The 22,878-nt window shown below is 39.1% G+C and overlaps 1 protein-coding gene across 1 annotated transcript; it reads left to right on the plus strand.

Moving 5' to 3' along the window:
- Positions 1 to 686: 686 nt before the first annotated feature.
- On the plus strand, positions 687 to 21,916 carry zgc:194930 (uncharacterized). The gene is made up of 3 exons (XM_028564556.1): positions 687 to 937; positions 14,534 to 14,586; positions 20,007 to 21,916. The coding sequence occupies exons 2-3, from the start codon at positions 14,555 to 14,557 to the stop codon at positions 20,713 to 20,715; spliced, it is 741 nt and encodes a 246-aa protein (XP_028420357.1). The 5' UTR covers positions 687 to 937; positions 14,534 to 14,554; the 3' UTR covers positions 20,716 to 21,916.
- The last annotated feature ends 962 nt before the right edge of the window (positions 21,917 to 22,878 follow it).

The raw sequence follows: 22,878 nt of genomic DNA on the forward strand, positions 1-22,878 counted from the left end.
TGTACACGCTGTGACTATACAAATCACAACATGTAAATAGGAACATGTTGGCGTTATTTTGTCACTTATTGGGAGCAGTAGGCTAGTTGCAGCCAGTTACCTCCAGGATCTGTGCTAAACTAAGCTAGTGGTGGGTGCGTCAGACAGATTTACTACACGCACTGAGATGAGAAGGGTATGTATGGACTTATCTAACTCTGGGGGATACGGTGAATAAGCTAAAGTCCCAATAAGTCGGTGTGTTCCGTTAATGTGTACATCACTTTGATGTTGCAGCTGGTAAAGTATGGGGCTTATTTCAACTGAATACTGGATAATTTACAGTAATCTATAATAATACATAATAATTTTGTATTAATAATCCAAATCTACAAAGTAACTAGAAGCTAAAGTTATCAAATAAATTTAGGAAAAAGTACAATATTTTCCCCTAAAAATGTAGTGGAGTAAAAGCACGTATAGTATAAAATGGAAAAACTCAAGTAAACTAATACCTCAAAATTTGACTCAAGTACAGTACTTTGAGTAAATTAGTTACATTTCACCATCATAAATATTGGAAATGTGTTTTTTGTCAGGTTTCATACGTTTTATTTTGATAGTTGTGACAGGAAACAGTTTTAGTTAACTGTGTGCAACTTGACAGTTGTCTACTAGTTTCCCAGGCTAACCAACCATCAGACGGCTGTTCAAACAGGAGACATGGGACCGTGGAGTCACCGGCGGGGGGGAACTCTTCTCACCACAACAACTCAAACCAAAGGAAGGAAGGCATATCCAGCTGAAGCTGTTCAATGGAGCCACTACCTTTTTCACCTGTATTTCTAATTTCCACTCAATAATGGACCGGAAGAGAAACAACTTAAATGACAACTGAAGCTATCCGTGCATTTTTGATACCTGGGGAAAAGTGCCACACCTTCGCTTAGCGCAACAGGTAAGTTGAAACACCATTTGCTAGTGTTTATGGCTCTCTTTCCATGAAAAGTAATGCTCTAAATTAACTTTAAAGAGTGTGCCAAGTGTTGTTGATGCGTTATTAAACCGCTGTGAGCACAGCTTCGACGGTTATTCACTGCAACAGGTGAACGTTGAGTAGTGATGTCAGCCATATGGCGCGTACACGCTTTAAATAACAAAGATATACTACAATGGCGTCATGCTGTTATGTTAATTAAGATAGTTACGGGTAATGTATAATGTTAATATGGTGGCACAGTAAATATAAGGATGAAAAGTATAAGACTGTTTAAACTAGTTTTTGAATGTAAGGTAGTTTTTACGGACAATGGAGATGTGAGTGTACACCTGTTGCACACAATGACTATGCTAAACACAAACTGAATAGATAACAAATTAATAGATACGTATGAACCGTATGTATAGGCATGCCCGTAAATAGAAAAAAACAAACAAAAACAAGGTATTTTTTCATATTTTATTTATTAATTTGAGTGCTCCAATGCGTGGTTTATTTTCCTGCACACAGGTCTACATGTTGTTTCAAAACCTTTCCTTTTTACCTGAAAAATAATTCTGGTAGAGAAATAGTGACTTTTTAAAGCTTTTGTTAGCCTACAAATAGTGAAATTTAAAAATAAAGAATCACTGAAATCACCCTGTAAAATACCCACCATGTGTACATTTTAAAATCTTAATTTGTTTTTCAGTATTGATAGATTTCTTAATCAAAAAGTTTTATTTTATCAATTAGTTAATTCATTGTTTTGCCTCCAAAAATACCAGTTATAATTTCCCAGAGCCACCTTTTGTACACTAACATTACAGAAACCCAATTATATTACATTTAAATGTTAACATTAACATTAATCTAAAACCAAAAAAAGAAACAATTCCTCACATTCATAAAGCTGGAACCAGCAAATGTTTGCCATTCTTGCTTAAAAAGTGACTGAAACAAATACCTAATCACCAGAATAGTTGCCAAATAATGGTTGTTGATCTGTTATTCAATTAATTGAGTAATTGTTTTAGCTCTTGCAAAATGTTAATGTGCATCTGTGTGAAGACAAAACTAAAAACTGCACCTCTTTGTTTCAGTATGTCACACACAGTGCTGGAAATGTGACGTACTGAAGCTGAAAGTTTCCATTATACCCTGCACACACTGCACATGCAGGCAGGTGAAGTTAATGAGTGAATGGAGGGCTGTTATTGGGGGCATTTGTTCTTTGTTTGGATGGAGTGGAGAGGTGGAGGAGGAGTGGTCTGAATCATTTAACCAGAACTCATGTACACGGCCTTGGGCTTTGTTTGCACATCTAACACGTAGCCCCACTAAACTCTGGGTCAAACAGCATACAAGCATTATGCCTGAGCCAAAACCTGTCCTGTCTGGCGTTTATCGCCCTTAAACATGATGTTAACAGCTGTGTACGAGCACCTGTCATACATCGAGTGTCTCTTAAAACCCTTTGATTGTTTTCTGACCTGTGTTTTGCTCCAGGCAGGCTGGTTTTACAACTATCCTGACAATGACTTACACAAGATGCATAGTTTGGTAAACCCATTTTCTTGCCTTTAGTGACAGACTCCACCCATGTTGCAGCCTATTAGACAAAACAAGCCATTGAAAGTGTATGCAAATAATATTTGCCCATGGTCTAGTTTGCTTCGCACCAGGGCTGCTGTTGCAGGAAGACTCGACATGAAACAGGATGTAAACATGAAAAAAGAGCTCAATGCTATTGTATGGGTAGCGCTATTTTCAATGCATTAATAATCATATAATGTATTATACATATTATATTTAACTTTGTTGGCCTTTGTAATTATTAGAATCAAACCTGGATAATATATGGAAAGATATCATCCTTAAGACATAGAAACAGAGTTTTGCTCACATAATGATTGTTTGAATGTGGCCAGGTCATGTTTGTAAATGAGAAGTTGTTCTCAAACAGTTTACCTGGATAAATAAAGGTTTAAAAAAAAAAAAAAAAAAAAGAATGTGAATGATCAACCTAATAATAAATTGAATTTAGGGTAGTTTACTTGCTTTAAGTACAATTCAAAGCTCCTGGGTCAGGAGGATCCACAGGGCGGTGGTGTTGCTGGGTAATAAAGAGGCTGCTGGGTAATAGAGAGGAGACAGGACTTGTTTTCATCAGACTGCTGCCCAAAGCCATCTGAAAAGGATGTTTGGACACATCATATTACACAACACACAGAAAACACACACACACACACACACACACACACACACACACACTCGCTTCATGATATAATCTGAAATTAGGAGGTATTTTGACATTTCAGACACTTCTTATTGGACCAGCTGATCAATATCATGTCAATTGATTGACCTCCATAAATGTACGTCGACTAGTTTTAATAGAACAACAGCAGTTGCATAAGTAGAAAGATTGTAGATTGAGCCTCAACGAGGGCTGACTTTATATAAATTGGTCGCTATGACAACTCACCACGGATAAACTTGCCTAATTACAACAGGCTTATTCAAATCAGACGGCTCTAGGTCCTCCCGTTAAGCACACGTGTCCAACACTCAGATCAAAAGTCTTATATTGAATTGATTTTTCCTTTCCTTCTGTTTGATAACAAATATTTAGGAGTGTTTCTTTGAGCCGCAATTGAAAAAGTTACACAATAGCGTCACTCGGATGAATAGGTTGAGCTCTTTTATGGGAAGCGTTATCAGGTGTGGAAGGTTATCTCATTTACTGTAAATGCAGGTTATTAAAAGCTGGATAAAGCAGTGGGGGAGTCAGCACCAATTTTTTGTCATTACACAGACTTTAAAATCATGTATTGACGTTTCAGCTGGATTTTAAAAGCTTCAGAGCTGATAAGAGGCCTAAATCGACCGACTTATCAAATGCTGCAGTTCTCTTTCAGCAGAGAAATGCAGAGGGTCACACCAGTCATTGATGACTACAAGGAAATCCGGTCAAATTGCTTTTTCTTTTTTACTTTATGTTCATGAGAACATGTAGGAGATATAAGCCAATTGCAGCTTGATAAAATGAAATTGGGAGTAGACCAGCTTTAATGTAGCACCCGGAGAAGAGAAAGATATATCACAAAAACAAGGCTGCATGTTGAGATTAAATAAAGAACCATATTATTTGTAAATCAGATGCCATTCAGAATTTATTGATCAGTATCAGTAAACACAGATCTGATTAACTAACTGTGTGCATTTTAAATATTGATAAATCTTGTTGGTGGAAGTAGTACCAGTGTATTAGTGTAGTGTATTAGTATTACTGATCACTGATGGTAGGTGTTTCCTGTTCTTTAAAATCTTATATACAGACAGGTGACAAAAACGTTTGACTCACTAATCCAAAATGTTACTTTCTAGCTAATTTCTGGCTGACAGCTGTACAGTGCTCACAACAGCAAAGCTAAGTGACAAATGTGTCTACACAGGATGTGTTCAGGTACATTGCTCGTTGGAGGTCACCCGCCGTAAATAGAAAAAACATTTTCATATTTCTATTTATTATTATTGTATTTGTTCAGGTACACTGCTTGATGTAGGTCACCCACATTTATCCAGCTCTAGAGACCAACACACATAAAGGTGGACCTATTATGCTTTTCCGTATTTTCTGTCATATCTACAATGTTATAATGTTGGTTTATCATTATTCAAATAACGAGGTAAATGTATTTCAGAGATATCCCCTTGAGCTAAAACGTTTAGATCTCCAACTGTTCTGAACGCTCCAGTTTCAACAGTTTTTTTCTACTCTCAGCTCCGTGCGTGCCACATAACACTTACGCTGGCTACACACAGGCTGCGTGGCGTGAGCGTGGCGTTTCTGTTGCGTGTCAGTTGCGTGGATCTTTCTGTCTTTGCACACCAGAAACATGTCTGACCCAGCACTGCTGCTGCTAGCCTTGTCTGTACACATGTATGTTTCCCATCGATTTACTGCACTCAAGCAGCAGTATACTTCATGTTAAACATAAATATATACTGATTTGATTATGGCAAAATAGGCTACAGGTGCAATATTTGAAAATCGATAATTATTTATTACTATTTTTTTAAATTACATTTATATCTGCATTTATGTCAAAACAGAAACTTTCAAACATCAAAATGTAATTTATTAATATGTATTTGTGTCAAAATGACATACAGTATAAACATCTTTTTGTATTCTATTTTGCCAGGAAACACTTCCAACACGTTTGCGTGTCACGTTTTCGGCGCGACTCGAGCTTGAGACATGCGTGTCACGCAGGCAGTGTGCAAGCTCTTACCTGTTGGTATGGGGAGCCAAAATAAAAATGGACACGCCACGCAGCTGACACGCTCACGCCACGCAGGCAGTGTGAAGCCAGCCTATGGCACATAGGATTGGTCATCTGCTCCAGTCAGGAACTACTGGAGTGTTTTTTAAGCTACTGCGGTGTTAACATTGTCCTATGTAGCTGCATGCTAATGACAGTAAAAGATGTAATCTTGGCTGCCAATGTTGTTAAATTCTCCCCAATTCCGGGTCACATTACTCCTGTAACATTCACGGTTATGTAGTATTTGGTTTAAAAGCCTTTATCTCCTTTATCTTTTTGATGGTAGAAAATGCTGCTATTCTATTAGTGTCCACTGCTAATAACAGTAATGTCAGCTGCGTGCTAACGCCAGATAGTTGTAATCTTGGCGGCCAATGTTGATCATTTCTCCCCAATTTCGGGTCACATTGTATAGTATTTGGTTTAGAAACCTTTATCAGTCTGGAGATGCAACTAATAATTATTTTCATTAATGATTAATCTGCAGATTATTTTCTCAATTAATGAACTAATCATTTTGTCTATAAAATGTCAGAAAATAGCACACAAAAATGTTACAATTTTCCTGAGCTGGAATATATATCTTTAATGGCTTGTTTTGTCCAACCAATAGTCCAAAACATAATAACATTCAGTTTGTGATATAAAAAATAGAAAATTCTCACATTTGGGAAGCTAGATCCTAGTTGCTATTTGGTACATTTGCCTGATAAATAAGCTTAAACAATATTGAAAATCAAAATAATTGCAGATTAATTTTCTAATGACTTATATACTAACTCTAGATTGAACTAGAGAATGGGGAATAAAAGCGTGTTGAATTTGTAACATCTGTAATTTACTGAATATTGGTTCAAACTTGACCATTCAATAATGCTGGTGATTGGCTGTCTAACCTTACACGTTGTAGAGACACACAGGAAAAACTATGTTACACAGAGACGGCTCACATAGTAGGAGCTAAAAAATGAATAAAAAGATTAGTGCCGTAATGTCCAATGTTGTAATTTATTTTTGTTTTAGAAAATTGGTATTGACAACAGTATCGTTTAGGAACCGGTATCAAAGTCACGCTACTGGTATCGGTACCAGCATCGAACATTTTTGACCGATACCCAGCGCTAAAGATGTGACAAATACACCGTAGATGAAGACTGTAAAGAACAATAAACAAAAACATCAGACAGTCAGATGGATGGCAGAACAGTTAGTAGGCCTGCATGATTAATCGTTACAAAAACGAGATCTCGATTCACCCCTGTTCGTGATTTAATTTTTAAATGACTTCAATTTTTTTTTTCGCATTTTCAGCCTTTATTTTGATAGGACAGCTGAAGACATGAAAGTCAAGCCGTTAAAAAGTGTGCTAAGAAATCATTCTGTTTTTGATACTGTACTTAAATTGGCAATTGAACGAACTCCAATTCTCTAGAGACTGAAGCTGTAGCTGCTGCATGTTGATTGACATGTTTTAATTATGTAAAGACATGTTCAAGGAGTTCAGATAGAGCCTGTATCAGGGCCATATTTAGTCTAGTGTGTTATATGTCACTATTTTTGGTAGCCTACTGTACTTAAATGGCCAGTATGTACTTTTTTTTCATTATTCATTGAAGCCTCTATGTTTACAGGCTTGTGGTGATGCGCAATGTGCTATAGGTGCCAAAAAAAAAAATCTATGTTTAGTACTGCCAAATTGTTTTGTTTTGTCATGGTTCATCTGTCCAATAAACATTACACTTCGTGGGGAAAAAAAAAGCAAAAAAATAAATCGTAATTCATGTTTTTCCCCCAAATCGTGCAGGCCTACCAGTTAGCCTACTTTTCCATCACCTCACCTCTCCCATGTCACCCACATGAACATGATCTCCCTTCTCACTGTCCCTTCACTCACACAAAACACCAACAACAGTCTGATCGAGTAGTTGTCAAGCTATAAATTATGAATTTATAATGTTACACACAGCTTAAATACGCAGAACAGATCTATCAAGTGACTGAGCTATGTAGCGACAGCAGGCTCTTGTCTCTGAAAGACTTGTCTCCTTTGTTGAAAAGTTCACCAGAGACCCTCGAGAGAAATACTCATATCTACACTTCAGGCAACAACTCTCGGAATGTGCATTCAATTACCGCCAGTAGATAAGAGAAGATGGATTTTTGTCTTCTATTAGCGAGCCTCTAATGTTATTCAAGCTCTCTGCTTTTGTCTCTTAGCCTTGTCTACCTGTATGCAGTTTTATAGTGTATGTTGTTTAGACCAGCAACTCAAACCCACAGTTACACAGAAATGGTTGTGGATAGATTTCAGTCGTCTAAGGGCACAACAAAAACAAGGTGTCAGATATGTGACATTGAAGAAAAATTACCTTAAGGAGGTGACTGTTTGTTTGTGTTTCCAGGTGGTATGAGAGGCCGGAGATCAAATCACTACAGTTTTAAAGTCCTATTTATTTGTATTTTTGCATGTTAAAGACGCCCTGTGTTTTCTTGCAAACCAACAAAAGTTATGTTTACAATCAATGCTTCTTACCACAATGCATTGTTTGGATCCTTTTGTTTACATCCATGTTTATTAGCGTGCAGTCTTCTTCTTTACTGCCTTTATTGACGCCTTGCTGCGTTTCTTGACACTTTCCAGGAAGGAATGTGTTTGACATCAATACGCTTATTTACTTCATGGCAAAGAGTTAGATGACACTATTGATACCACTCTTATGTCTGTTTGCTCAATAAGAAGCTAGAGCCAGGATTTAGCTCAGCCAAACCAACCACTCCTCCCCCACACAATAACTCCTGTTTTCAAACAAAACTCCTAACAGGTAACATTTATTTCAACTGGACTTTTTCCAGAGGAAGAATTATTTTAAGCCTTATCTTTCCAGATGAAATTTTCCACCCGCAGCAATCGTTTGAAAATGGCTCTGACTGCCAGTTCCGAGGGTATCTCTTGGATTTTAATACAGTCCACTTTTAGGGGACACTCTACAGCAATCTCACTTTTATTGCACCTGTTTCTCCAAGATGAAATGTTTCAATTCCCCTGGAGAAAACTCAAAAAAATAAAACAAAATAAAGGGAGCTCAGCCAAGCTGCCAGTGCGAAAATATCTCTCCCCTTCAGTAATTGTCCTCCAATCTTCCCTATCATAGAAAACAGGAGCAATATATTATATATTGAAGGCACAGGGAGCAGATAAAGCACGGTTATTGCCGGCCAACAATGGCCAACATCTGAATGAATGATAGTCATTTGATGCACAGATTGAATCCTTGATCTCATTATGATTTTGGAAAGTCTCCAGGGAAAAAACATGATTGGTCATTTAAATGTTGTGGTGTGAATTAGGGTTGCACGATATGTGACAAAATGTGATATTGCGATATTGATCATGAATATTGCGATATCAATATTAATTTAAATATTTTTAAACCTATGTAAAATTACAAAAGTTATGGGAAAACGCATCAAAATAGATTCATAACAAATTAAGTTTCTTACAACACAAGGTTTATTTCAACTGACAGTCATATTGGACTGGTCCAACATGAATAAATAAATAAGGACCATGTCTACAGAACAGGACATGTTTTACTTTTTGTACAGTATAAAATAAAGAAAGAGAACAACAACTTCACTTCACTTACACTGTCACTTTGTTGAAATATGCACACACGTGGCATGCTCCATAGGGTTTGTCACGTAGTGGCCCTGTGCGCTGACGTGCACTAACATGTGCAAGTGGCATGGTAACTGGCCAATGAAACAGGATCATTATAGCATTTCAAGCGAGCTCTAAATCAAACACAACTAAGCCACACAGCCAACGGACGGGACGCAGTGCTCCACAAAATAAACTAAATATATAGTTATTGCGACACTTTCGATATATTGCGATAACGATATTGAGTTGATATATCTTGCACCCCTCGATATAATATTGCGCAACGTGATATTGCGATAACGATATTGAGTCGATATATCTTGCACCCCTAGTGTGAATGGGAGTCAGCTGCTATTAGGTACTGTAAAGCCTGTAACCTCATTAATGACAGGTTTCCATAGCACTCAGTTTGAGTCATGAGTCCTCTAAAATACCTACAGGTACATTCTGCCTTCCTTAACCTTATCCAACTTAGTCATTACTCATTACTTAGTCATGACATAATGTGTAAGGTGCATTAATGAAAGTTTTAATGTAGCTCAATCAAAAACGTTATCTGTAAAATTAATACAATATTTCTGTTTATGTTGTAGTGGATTAGAAGCATAAAAATAGTATAAAAAGTACCTCAAAATGGGGCTCCCTGAAGGCCTAGGGGTTAAAAAGTCAATCATGCAATAATGTCCCTGGTTTGTGTCCAGGACCCATGTTTTAGTCCTGTCATCATCCACTCAACTATCTGTTAAAGGCATAAAATGTCCCCAAAAATAACAATTTTAAAACGTGTCGGAAAATTGTACTTATTACTTAAGGAAATGCACTTTCTTACTTACAGCTACCCCACCCAACAAAGTATTGTTTTAGGTTGCATTCGGGCACATTGTTGAAACAGTCAAAGATTGCCCTTTTCCACCCCCTAAATCGTGAGATTTTACTGCTTTTCTTTGTCTTATATGATAATAATATGAATATGTTTAGAATATGACTGTTGATTGGGCCAAGAAAGTGATTTAAAGACTTAATCTTGGGCTTTATGAAACTGTTGTGGGCATTTTTCTCTATAATCGATAATGAAAAGGAATTTTAGCTGCAGTCCTATACTGAAATAAAGCAAGACCATAACTCCAGTACTCAGGTTCAAGACTCAGAGCCAGCTGCATTCAGCCGGGTTGGGTCTTAAAGATGCGGCCATGTTTGGCTATGACTTTTAGGACCACGCGGAACTCCTCAATACCAAAGATCAATATTAAAACACACAACACTGGTTTTTCCATTTCTCTCTGTGTATCTATAGCTATTTACACAGTGTGACAAAGCTGCAAGTAGACACTGGAGCCAGAACATACATCAGCCTGCCTTGTTAGTCATATTTGTCTTGTCATTTCCTTTAAGCAGAGTTCTTAGGACTTGTCTTTAACTTTTAATGCCAATGTCACTTAGTTATCAGTACAGTGACGTAACTAGCCACTCAGTCATGAGCCCGTGCTGCTTGGAGGTTGTTAGCTAAGATGGCACTGTGTCATCTCTGACTGTGAGCTGTTTCTGCTGACCTACAGCACAATGGTTTGCCCAGGGCAGGTAACACTACAGTCACATTGTCAGCACTCGGGCAACCCAGACAGAGTTTTTGCCTTGCAAATTTGCAACCCAGCTCCATGCTGATGCAAACCAGCTTTTTCCGAGCCAGTCAGCCAACCGTCAGCCTGTCTGATGGTGTGTCCTCACTAGGTGTTAGAAGTCAGCCTGAACACACCACAACATGTATATGCCCCTTACATGTGACAATGAAACATTTGTGGTGGAAAGAAACTCTGGGGGGGTGGGGGGGTTGGGGGGTAGTTTACATAGTTTACTATTCATTGCATTGCTGCCACAAATTAACTGCTTCATTGCCATGTCCAGTTTAATTGAACACAACTTTGTTTTCCAGCTTCAGCAAAAGCTTTTTCTATTCCCATGATCTGACACATGAGAGGGAAAGTCATGAGATTGACTGCAGGGGTAAATATTCTGGCAAAGATCATCTCGTGCCATTTTCTCTTGGACTCTTGTTGGTTTATTCTCATGTTATTCCTTTGCAGTAATCTTGACAGTGTTATCAGCCAAAAAGAAATAGCAGTTAATGCATAACGCCTATACTTGTGTGTTGTATGTAACAAATAGTTTCTATGCAGATTTAATATTTTTGAGAGATATAAATTATTTTAGATACCATATATATATATATTGGAAGTTTTTGTTTGTACAAATGTTGTAGCCTCCCTAGCTACAGCTAAGAAAGAAACAAATTAGACAGCAACCACCATGTACCATTTACAGGAAGTTAGGAGGGTCTAGTTTGAACTGTGTATAGTTGTTCATTAATAACATTCTAATTAAAATCATTCTAGATAAAAAATCCTTTAAATTGAAGCATGGCTATAGCTTTCATATGACCATATTTGATGATTTTATAAAGAAAAATGTGGAGTGATGATATTTCTTAATTACCTCCCAGTCACAACATGTAATAATCTGTGTACTGTCACAATGTTTTTATCTGTACTGAAAACATGGTGCCAGGAAGGAAGTAAACCTATTCATACTCATAATTAATTCATGACAATTCAGTCAGAGATAGTTATGTCTAAAGGGTTTAGGACCATTTATTGCAACAAATAGATATGCAGTCGTACTTGGCAGAGCAGGCTCTGTGCTTGAGGATGTTTCCCAAACGAATCCAAGCAGCCTGCAAGCCCATTAAAACAACCCCAAGGGTATGGAAAGCAGAAAGCAGCAGACACGTACCACTGAGATATGGAATATACATAATGCACAAGGCACGAAGCACCACAACAAGAAAACAAGAGTAGGAGGAAGCTGGTGGCAATGGAGGGAGAAATCAGCATCAGAGGATTGAGAGCTGGAGCTTGTCAGATGATTATTGGCCTGCTTGAATGCGACTAGTAATTGGAAAAGTCAGCTGATAGTGACTTAGTCCGGCAATGACACAACGCCCCATTTATGTTATATTTCTTGGTGTCTGTTGGAAAATGACCTCCTCTCTTGCCCCCCTCTTGGAAGATAAGGGACACTTCAGCTGGGTGGGTGCTCGCCAGGGCAACAGTGTGTAAAACAGGGTCCTCTATTTGAAGCACATCCGGTCAAACCACTGGTGCTCTGAATTACACTTGTCATGATACACCCTCTTGGTGTTTTCAGAAATAGCTGTGACTGTGTTGGAGGTCTCAGTGTGAAAATGCAGATGAATGTGTGGTGGGGATTGTTTCACCTCGGTTACAGTCAAGTCCACTTCAAATCACAAGAGATTGTTTCTATGGAGGAGAAAGAGAGAATAGAGGACACTCAAAGACAAGAGGATTGTACTCTGATATTTGTTATGTGTCCAAGCTGCATCTTCAGCGACTACACCCACCTCTAGTAGGGGGGATAATTAGACGCCTTGGGATAGAAAAGTCATGCTCTACTGCTTTTGCACAAATAATACCGCCTTTCATGTAAAAAAAATAAAGTGTCCCGGTCATGATGGTCCTGTTCACAGCATTGGATTGATAGCCTTGTATTTTAGCTTGTAATATTATATACCTCAGCAGGCCCTCTTGACATATGTCTGCTTTTTTTAATGCTAACATGATGAGTACTGAACACCGAGAGTATATTTGTTGTTCCCACATGCATTTTCCATACCAATCCCCCAAGCAGAGCCCACCTGGACCTCTTAGCTCGTTCCCTCCAGGACTTTGCACAAAGATGTATGAAGTCCCACCGCGTAGCTAAAGCCTGTCACATTCTTGTTGCCTGGCCTTACTTTGTCTTGAAATTTTACAGGACTAATGGATACACATGCAGAAGAAAACTAATGATTACAGGAGCTATTGCACATAATACACATCTTTTTGGGCGGAGGGTTCCTATATTTTTCATATTGTAAACAAATCTCAGAAAATATCCTACTAACAAGTATTGTCTGTGTTGCTAAAGCTTGATTTATCTTTTCAAGCATTTGCAGTAAGGACTCAGCGTTAATGGTACGTGCTCTATGTGGTGAGCTATTGGAGCGCTCCAAGCCTGATATATCTTAATCAGATATGCAGACCTCCGTCCTGATTTAAAACAGCATTCAACAATGGAGCATTGAGTGCAAAAGATGGCCCTAAAGTTACAAATAAATGTCAAAGAACATAATGCTCCTGTTCCTCAATGAAAAATGAAAAAAACCTACTAAAAAATATATATAGCAATATATATTTCTTCCCTGAAAGCAGTAATTATAACATTAGAATGACTGTAATGTTGTTATGATTAATTATCTACAGTTCTGTTAAAGATCAAGCTTTATTTAGTGTGTGGCAAAAACAGCATTACATTCCCGGGAAGTAATAATTTAAAAATCCTAGAAAAACCTTCAACGTAAATACTCACTAGAGCACCAAATGTGTGTTATTCCGCCGCTGAAAATAGTCCCCAACAAATGTTTACTCCTGTTTGAGCTACATTTGGTAAAAACTACAGTGCCCAGGTGTTTGAAGTAATTATTTACTACTTTTATAAAGCGAAACAATGTATTTGTGACTAGTTATTAAATATTTATTTTACATCCTCAATAGGAATAAATGGGCTTGCTTAGAGAAATTAAAAAGTCAAAGAGACAAACCGACACATGGTTCGTTCATGGAATTTTTTGTCAAAAATAAACACCTGACTTATCCTTTTAAAGAAATGTAGTTCCTTATTTGCCTTTATTATCATTTGTAATGACATTAAGCTCAAACTTATAGTACTTTACCCATTCTGTTCAAAGATTCAACCAAAGGTAATGGCTGCAGGGTCAGAGAGTTAAGGTTAAGAATAGAAACGGTTCGTCTGTGTCGTGGGCACACATCCTTTCTAATATTTCACAAAGAGACACTGTGTCCTCTGTCTTTGTCGCTCTCTCTCTCTCTCTCCTTCGCTCCCAGACAAACCCATTCAAGACTCAGTGATTAATTATTTACCCAGGCAATGAAATGCCAAAGCCTAGAGAAACACACCACCAGGAGAGAAAAGGTCACTCCCATCCTGCAAGTAGATACACGCTCACACACACACACACACACACACACACACACACACACACACACACACACACACACACACACACACACACACACACACACACAAACAGTGATGGATGGCAATAGCATCTTTATCGGTGCTTCAGGCAGACAGAGTTTTCATCCTCGTGTCCAAACACCGTCGAGACCAAGGGCAAAGCCAAAACTTCATGATGAGATGGAATCTTCGAGAGAGCCCTCATTTAAAAACCACTCACTTGTCAGAGGTGGGGAACTGTCTGATCAATAGCAGTATCGGACACTGTCAAAGTGTGTGTGTGTGTGTGTGTGTGTGTGTGTGTGTGTGTGTGTGTGTAACTGTAACCTTTCCTTGATTGGTGAGCTCAGACACTGAAAAGGATATGTGCATGATTTTAAGGAAGTTCTAGATTTTGTCTGTGCTGTTTAGTCGAAGGGTGTCTGTGTGATTAAAGTTTAATGTGTGATTCAACTTTAATGTCTGTGTGTTAATGTCCCTCCACAGCTCCACGACACAGCTGGCCAAATGGGGTGCCAATGCTGCAGGATGATAAAAAGGTGAGTCATTACTACCTCTTCTTTTTTGTTTTCGGGATCCTTCTCATGAATGTTGTCAGGACACAATATTACAATCACTTGTTTTTCCTCGATCGGTATCTAGCCAGTTTTGGTTTTATGTTTCAAACCTGTGAGACATATGACTCAGGGTTTTATTTTGTTTACCCCAAGACATGTTGAGGTGAATGGAATTTCATTTGTTGTGTTACAATGTTGAAAAGAAAATCTATAAATAAAGTATACTAAAAGATTCAACAGCAACATCACTTTCTAGAAACACTCTCCCTGCCATTCTGTGTAATTCACAGACCTTAGTGTCAACAGATTTCTTTGATTTCTTTATTCTGAAGAAATAGTAAGTAATGTGCTTTTGTAGTTTGAAACTGACCCTTTAATAATTGTCCTTTTTTATTAATCAGTTAATTGTTTAGTCTCTAAAATGCCCCTATCTTTAGAAACTTGCTCAAATTTCTTTTTTTAACAGTTATCAGTTACAGTTATCAGGCGTCTTCTAGTTGAGTTACTAGAAGACGCCCTAAACAGCCACATTAAATAAATGGCATTTGCTGTGTGAAACAACTCCTCTGCTCTTTTTTTCGTAAAGTTTAAATTTGGATTTCATAGAAAGGTATTGATATTTTAAAATGTTATTGGAGGTGGTCTTTATTTCAGCTTATGTGGCCCCCAGCTGTTTTTTTTTTTATTGTAGTGCCATCAACTGGTTTAAAATGTAATTTGTCCAATACTGTGGTTTATGGCAAAATACCTGCAAAACCTAACATTCCCATCAGCCTCAGCTGTACTACATGTTAGCATGCTTACATGCTAAACTAAATTGGAGAACATGGTAAATATAACTGCTCGTCAGCATTTTAGCATTGTCACTGTAAGCATGTTAGCATGCTGAGTTTAGCATTTAGCTCAAAGTATGGCTGTAGACTGTAAAAATCTTGTCAACTATCTGATCAACCAACTAGTTCCAGTCCACCTCCTCAGTAACAACCTCTCACTGTAGAGTTACTTATCTGCATGTCCACAGTGACAATTCAAATGTCTCCTTGCCCACATAATGATTTCTTGTCTTGTTTCATGCAGATAGTGAGAGGTCCATTTATAATATGTCTGCACTCTCAGCCTCACGTGGGCTCTTTGTGCAAACTGTGAGTCAATATGCCATAGCCATCACCCTTGGAAACTGTATTTCTTTGCAGGGCTGTCTATTCATTAAACGCCTACAAGGCTCAGCATCATTGTGCTTTTTGAGGTGAACACGGAGACAGCACAGGGCCGGAAAACGAGATTCTGATTGCAGATTAATGAAAGGGCACGCTGTGATTCGCATACCAGAGCCGTAATCCCCCTCCACACTTTTTTTTCTTTCCCATGTCAAAGACACACATGTGAATGCTTGTGAGACACACAAACACACACACACCTCCCTAATTGTCTGGAGTGTCACATTTCTGGACTTAGTGGTGTTTGGGGTTTGGCAGGGTGGGCCTGTAGGTTAGTGGGTCAACAGTGCGGCCTCAATAGGCTGATGTTTCTTTTATTTTGAAAACTGGTTAAAATAAATTGAATTAAAAGGTATACTGTACATATGTGGGGAAATCTGAATTGTTTTCTTACTTATTTACAAGGACTCTGGCATATGATCAGAAGTTCATTTTAGCTTTCTCCAAATACCAGGTATATTTCATTGAAATAGAAATTAAGAATTAAGGGTTCATTATGCTTCAAATGAACTAGTTTGTACAAAACGTGGATTGGACTCATCTGTATGCAAAAGTATTTATACCTGAGCCACTTGGCAACACTTGAAGGCAGGGCAAAGAGCCTGTCCCACAACTAATGCAGAAGTCCCATTCTAATATTGACCATTTTTAACAAAAGCAGAATGTACCACAAAATAAAAAATTCTGTGAGATTTATTCTTATAATTATTCTTTTTTTTTTTACTTGATTAGAAATAAAACATTCATAGTTACTTTAGACTTTTATAGCTTTGCCACTTTAGGGTGGACATTTCCATTCACTTAAGAGGACAAGCTGTGTGCTCGCAATTAGGATGTTCATCACATGTTTAATGGTGTTGTGGCGTACCACTGCACCCTGCAATACATTTTAAACTAATATCAGTCCCTCCAGAAAAACGCAATTATGTGATCGCATAATTCAGTGCATAATCAGCCAAAGTCTGCATATTTATGCGGGGGCCGCATTTTTTTAAATACGCCGCCCTGTTGCCATGGGAACGTTATGAAGTGACGTAATTACGCGACGTGAACATCATCAAAAAGTAGGGTGTTGGGGGAATCTCATTTTTTTCTCTTTTTCATCAAACTACAGTTTTTCCAAGTTCCCGCAATTTTTGCAAGTTACCGCAATTTCATTGCATACAATTGCATAAATATCCCGCATATTCCATCGCATTTAAGAAAACATGCCGCATAATCAAGGATTTTTGCCCGCAACAATCACAAAAAAACTCTGCATTTTTCTGGAAGGACTGCAATATAATCATCTTAAATGTGTGTAGCACAAGAAGGGAGTTGGTATTTTTCTCACACACTGAAGGGGTGGCCAATCATCATATTAACTCGAAAGAATCTTCTCCTGTAACATAATCACTATTTGACCTATCATGATGCAGTAAACAACATCTCATCTGGTGCACCATCACAGTTAAAACATATGCAAATCTTTAACATAAACAAAACGGGTTAGAGGGAAAAACAGGAACTCCCTACACTCAGTCTACTCACTGTATATGTAAAAATACTCTTTTAGTGTTAAAATGTAAGCCTAACACTGGGGAGCTGCTGCTTTGTCTCTGTCTGTATGACATTTTAAGCTTGGAGAAATTTGATTTAGGTCCAATAACCACATAAACACTCACACATTTTTTACATAGACATAAAATTGGTCTATTTTTATTCAATGTACCCACAAATTTGACATTTTGTCTGCCTTTAGAGTCTGTTTATCTCCACCATAAAAACCAAAACAGAAAATTGCAGCAACATAGTTTGAGTGTGTGTGTGTGTGTGTGTGTGTGTGTGTGTGTGTGTGTGTGTGTGTGTGTGTGTGTGTGTGTGTGTCTTTTCTGAAAGCAAGCCTCAAATTTCACCTTGGCCCAGCGGCAGCGCTGCCCAGGAGCAAAATAAATGGAAGACATTCATTTTCTCAGCTTTCCACTGTGAGGGGAGACAGACGGAAGGATGCAGGGTGTGTGAGAGACAGAGAGAGAGAGAGAGAGGGGTGCTTAAGTCAGATGGTGAGCATGTTAGCTTACGACTGTTATGTGATTGAATATATCAATATATCTGAAATGTTTTAAATCTCAGGACTTCTTGTTAAGAACATGAATACTGAACAGTGTGAAGTAAAAACCAAAAGGGGGGTGAGATTAAAAACAGAGCGAGCACAGAAAAGAAGAGTGAAGAGGACAAGTTAATACAGAAGAAGGAGGAGGTAGCGATTGAGACAATAGATGGAATAAAGCTTTAAGGAAAGCGCTCATATCAAGGAGAAGTCAAGTGGCGAGGTGTGAGATGGAGGGAGCTCTATTGGGGTTGCGAGGCTCGGAGGGTGGAGGAAAAAACAAATAAAAGGACAAAACATGAAGCTCTCACAGCAGGTGATGTCTGACAGCCTGTTACACTGCCCACACAATAAAGCCCACCTGCCAACACTCCTAATACCTGTCAAGGTGTGTTTGTGTGTGTGTCTGTGTGTGTGTGTGTCATCTTGCGCTTATATGCCCTTGTAAGAAAATCCTCCAGAAAGAGGTAGTATCAGGCAGTCATTACAGCCTATAAGGAACTATTTAAGGTGTAGAGTTTAAATGAGCATTAATTAGTCTCCGACCTTTATTGACCTCGACCATCCTGCTAGGAATTGGGACATCGACGGATCTCTTGGAAAGAGAATATGGCGGTCTGTAATTAACACAATAGAAGACTCAGCAGAAGAGTGAGCAGGGATTCAAAAGACACATCTAACATCACATTGGTGCTAAATTATGTATCAGTGCTGCTTAATGTGATTGAAAATGAAAATGAGAGTGAAAATAGCCTTTCAACTTGTGTCACTCATTTCAATGAGCTGAACTATGTGGCATAACTAGAGCTCATTATCTTTCGAAAAACAAAATGTTAATTCATTTGTGTTTGTCATCATTTATTGTTTCTTTTGTTCTTAGACAGACTCTGCACGTAATCAGCTGCCCGTTTATTTCTATAATCAAAAGTATATCTGAGCTGGTATCACAAGAAGACCATACACTTGTAAAGTATGCTGATTAGTGTCTTTTCACAGCAGGAGACAGCTAACTTTGTGGTGCACATTAAATCAAGGTGAAAATCTATGAGCCTAAGGATCAAATCCAGGATCATAAGATCGAATTGTGGTCCCCAGTTTGTTAACCACTGACCTAGTATCATTAGCCTCTACCGTACAAAAAACTAGGGTTATTGTTATTAGGCTGAATAAGATAGTCGCCTTTAATTGGAAAATATGCTTGTTTATTATTTTGTTAGCTAGATCAGAAGAATGGGGGGAGGTTAATCATGCACAAAAATACAATTTTGGAAGAATTGGATATCCATGGATAGTGCCGCTCAGCCAGCAGTGCCAAAACACTTATTTATGTACTTCAATATTCAATGGAAAATAATGTAAACTCCACTACATGGCCCCTGAAAGGACCGTCATCTGGCGCCCGCTAGTAGCCGGCGTCCCGGCGCTCTGTAGCGGCTAAATACGACCAGCAACTGCTGCTCAGATTTTATCGTTATATCGCACTATACTGTTCACGTTACAGCACTTTTTTTTGTTTAACCCTAACCCTTAAAATACTTCTGTTTTAGGTAGGCTATATGATATATGGTCTATTGGTGAAGTAGCATTGATCACTCTGAGGGGTGGATACATTTTGGGGATAAAAGAATTCAGCAGAGACAGGGATATATAGACCAAAAAGGGGGAAATCCCACAAATCCCCCCCCTCCCAGCAAATCGCACCCTGTAAGTCAGTATCTTACAATTTGAACCAGATTTGGAGAAGATTGCAGTCAGAGGCCTGCGTACACCTCCCTGTCATCTTTTCTCCGCTCCTTCCGATAACTGTCTGCATAATATATCTGACATTTACACGAGCTGTGCAAACATTACCACAGCAAGATGCAGTGTAAACATCAAGCGAAGACTAGACAGTGGCATTTAGAAAGGTGCGCTGACTGCACAATGAGGTATCCTTGTTTCCGTCAGCGTACGTGAGAGTTTTTTTTCATCGATCGTCGCGGGAACATCCGACTCCTGGAGCCCAGTCAGACGAACAGACCCTGATCCAGGAAGTCAAAACTTAACTCTGACCCTTCCCGTCTCTGTAACACCCTTTCCGTCTGTCTCCCTCACAGCTACATCTATGACCCCTCTGTGGCGGTGGATGTGAGGAAGACCGACTCTGCGGCCAACTCGCTCTACCAGCCCCAGCACCATCCCGGCAGCGACCAGCTCCGCGGCCTGAACCAGCAGAAGCAGGGCTTCAACAACCTGGGTTACAGCAAGTCCAACGACAGCACGCTGAAACTAGAGGTGGACAACAACCACGTCAACTACGTCAAGCACGCGGCCCCTGCGAAGGAGCTGCTCCGGCAGGGGAGCACCCCACTCGCAGACGGAGGCCTGTACATCATCCAGCCCGAGGCTCTGGGACCGAGATGGGTCACTCAGGAAAAAGGCCCGATCCAGGTGCCCATTTACCCCAACATACAAGACGAGTACGAGAACCAGAGGAGGCGTGACCAGTGGGGACACGGCAGCGAAAGCCTGTCAGCAGATGAGATAGACGAGGGCGTGGGAGGGACGCCGGAGCCCCCGTGCGACACGGGGGACGAGGGCAGCGCCCTGTCGGTGGACGTGCACACCAGCACCACCAGCCTTTCCTCGGCCGACACCAGGGACGAGCTCACACTGCCAAAGAACGTGGATGTTTCCACCGTCGAGAGCGGGATCTCGGGGATGAAGAGCGAGGACGAGGAGGAGGTGCAAAGCGTTACGGACTCGATGGTGGCCGAGGCTCTCGCTGCTTTGGAGGCCGCCACCGCCGGGGAGGACTGTGAGTGACAGACCCCTGCGCTGCCTCTGGCTTATCACCCAATAAGACCCGAATGTGACTTGATGGAGCGTTCAAACCCACTTTGTGGAGCATGGAACGAATGAAGGAAAACTCTCCCTACAAAAATAAATACAGATTTATTTTTTGAACTCAAAATCTTGGATATTTTTTTATTGTGGTTATACTGACAGAAGATAATGTCCGCCTTGTGAATGAGGAAACTTTTCCAATACCACAAATGAATGGATGTGTAGACTGCAGCCATATCAGCCTGTTTTGAATCAAGTGTATTTAACACTCCACAGTCCTAATGAGCCTGTGTGTGCTCACTCACTGCTTTGCCATGTCCATGCTGCCCTTGTTAGAAATTAGAAAAACACCAACATGTTGCCTCTGTCGCATTTTGGCTCATTTTTGGAGCACAGCTTTGATAATTGCTAGCATAGAGTCAATATGTCCTTTGTCAACAGTCTTTGCCATAGCTCGCTTACTCTTCAGGAACCTCGCCCTCTTTTCACCCTCTGCAAGTGAAAGACTTAAGGTCATTTTTTTTTTATATACCTATTGTTTTGTCTCTATCTCTTGTTATTTATATCTTCACTTGTCATCCTTTTTTGATTTATTGTGAGAAGAAAGTGGATGTTGTTGGAGAGAGGATGAGGAAGCGGTTCTTATTTATAACTTATTGTGTCATTATTGATTTCATCAATATTGTATCTACTTGGAAATTATACTTACATCATCAGATACATGTACACTGACAGCTCTCTCTTCTTTCTTTTGTCAATCAAAAAAATGTAACTTGTTGCACAACATTACAGTGTGAGACCATATAAGAAGATCTATTCACATTTAAAATCTTCTGCAGGTTACCAAAGCATGAATTAGAAAATAGTCACCAGTACATTTCACTCACTTTGCCTTAGTTTTTCAACTTTAGCTGAACTTTGAATTATTGGTGAATAAGCCACAAAGGGGCCATCAATTCACTCTACTAGCTCTGTTTTTTTTTTTATTTTTTATAAGTCAGGTTTTGTGTTTTTAGTCAGGCCAGTGACATTAGTTCAATCCGAAGCTCGCATATGTGCCTAATAACGAACTAACTGAGGCTAGATGGTGCAGAGGAAAGAGTGTGAAGAGTGTGTTAAAGCTTAATGAGCTGTTGTGAATAATGAAGTTATTTTCTTTCACTGTATCTCACCTTTTCACTCATTGTTTGCCTGCCAAATCATTTCTACTTATTACATACATGTATTGTAAAATAAAGAAATGTACTTTGGCCTGTGAGGTACTTTGTGTAGCATACGTAAGGTTGAGAATGTGAGAGAATAGATATTATGGCTATACAGAAGAAATAGTGACTGGTATTAGCTAGGCAGCTAACGCTAGGCCTGGAGGAGGACACGCTACTTTTAAAAGACTTTAATTTAACCTTTTTCCCTTTTTGTCTTCTTTGGAGCTCTGAAGATGGGTTTAAATGTTGCTGTCCTTTTCTTTGGGCCTAATCAGTAAATCTCCAGTAATTTTCTCTGTTAGCCTAGTAAGCTAGTGGTTAGCCAGACTGTAAATCGTTTTAAAGATTTTTATCATAGACTGCATAAAGTAATGGACAAAGCTTCTGGGTCAGAAAAGTGAAACCAATGTGAGAGTGGCTTAAACCTGCATTCTATATCATTTTCCACGCTATTTTTTGCTGATGCTTGTTGTTTTGATGTCCTTTTTTTCGACCGGATTTCCATTACCTAACGCTTCCTTTGTGTTGGAATTCTAAACTCCGGTGGATTTCTGAGGACTATGGTTAACTGCTCCTCAGACTGTCCAATCGGAGTTTTCTCTCGCACGACTTTTGAACTTACACACCTTCCCGAGGATATTTTCCAGCAGCACATTTACTTCACTCCTGCGAGCGGCTCTATTAATCACAAAGATTCCACTGAAATTTGCCATACAGTTTCACTGTTTTAAATGCTGGTGGCCTTTAAACAGATATTGGTTTAACTACTTACTTTTTCCCTGAAATAACTTTGTTTTCTTAACACCTTATTAGCTGTGTGTCATCTGCTCTTGCTTCAAGCCCCACACACGACATTAGTTCCCTGGAAATTCACTGGATGACAGTGTTAAGTTTATTTTGTATTTTGAGTTTGCCTTCCAAAAATGTTGTATTAAAT

The sequence above is a fragment of the Perca flavescens genome, chromosome 19, assembly GCF_004354835.1.
Source record: "Perca flavescens isolate YP-PL-M2 chromosome 19, PFLA_1.0, whole genome shotgun sequence".
Lineage (NCBI taxonomy): Eukaryota > Metazoa > Chordata > Actinopteri > Perciformes > Percidae > Perca > Perca flavescens.

What these genes read in the sequence shown, in the direction of transcription:
- zgc:194930 (XM_028564556.1), top strand. Translation starts at nt 14,555, where the DNA reads ATGGGGTGCCAATGCTGCAGGATGATAAAAAG. An exon ending in TGCTGCAGGATGATAAAAAG is followed by an intron (nt 14,587 to 20,006) that starts GTGAGTCATTAC and finishes TCTCCCTCACAG; the next exon opens with CTACATCTATGACCCCTCTG.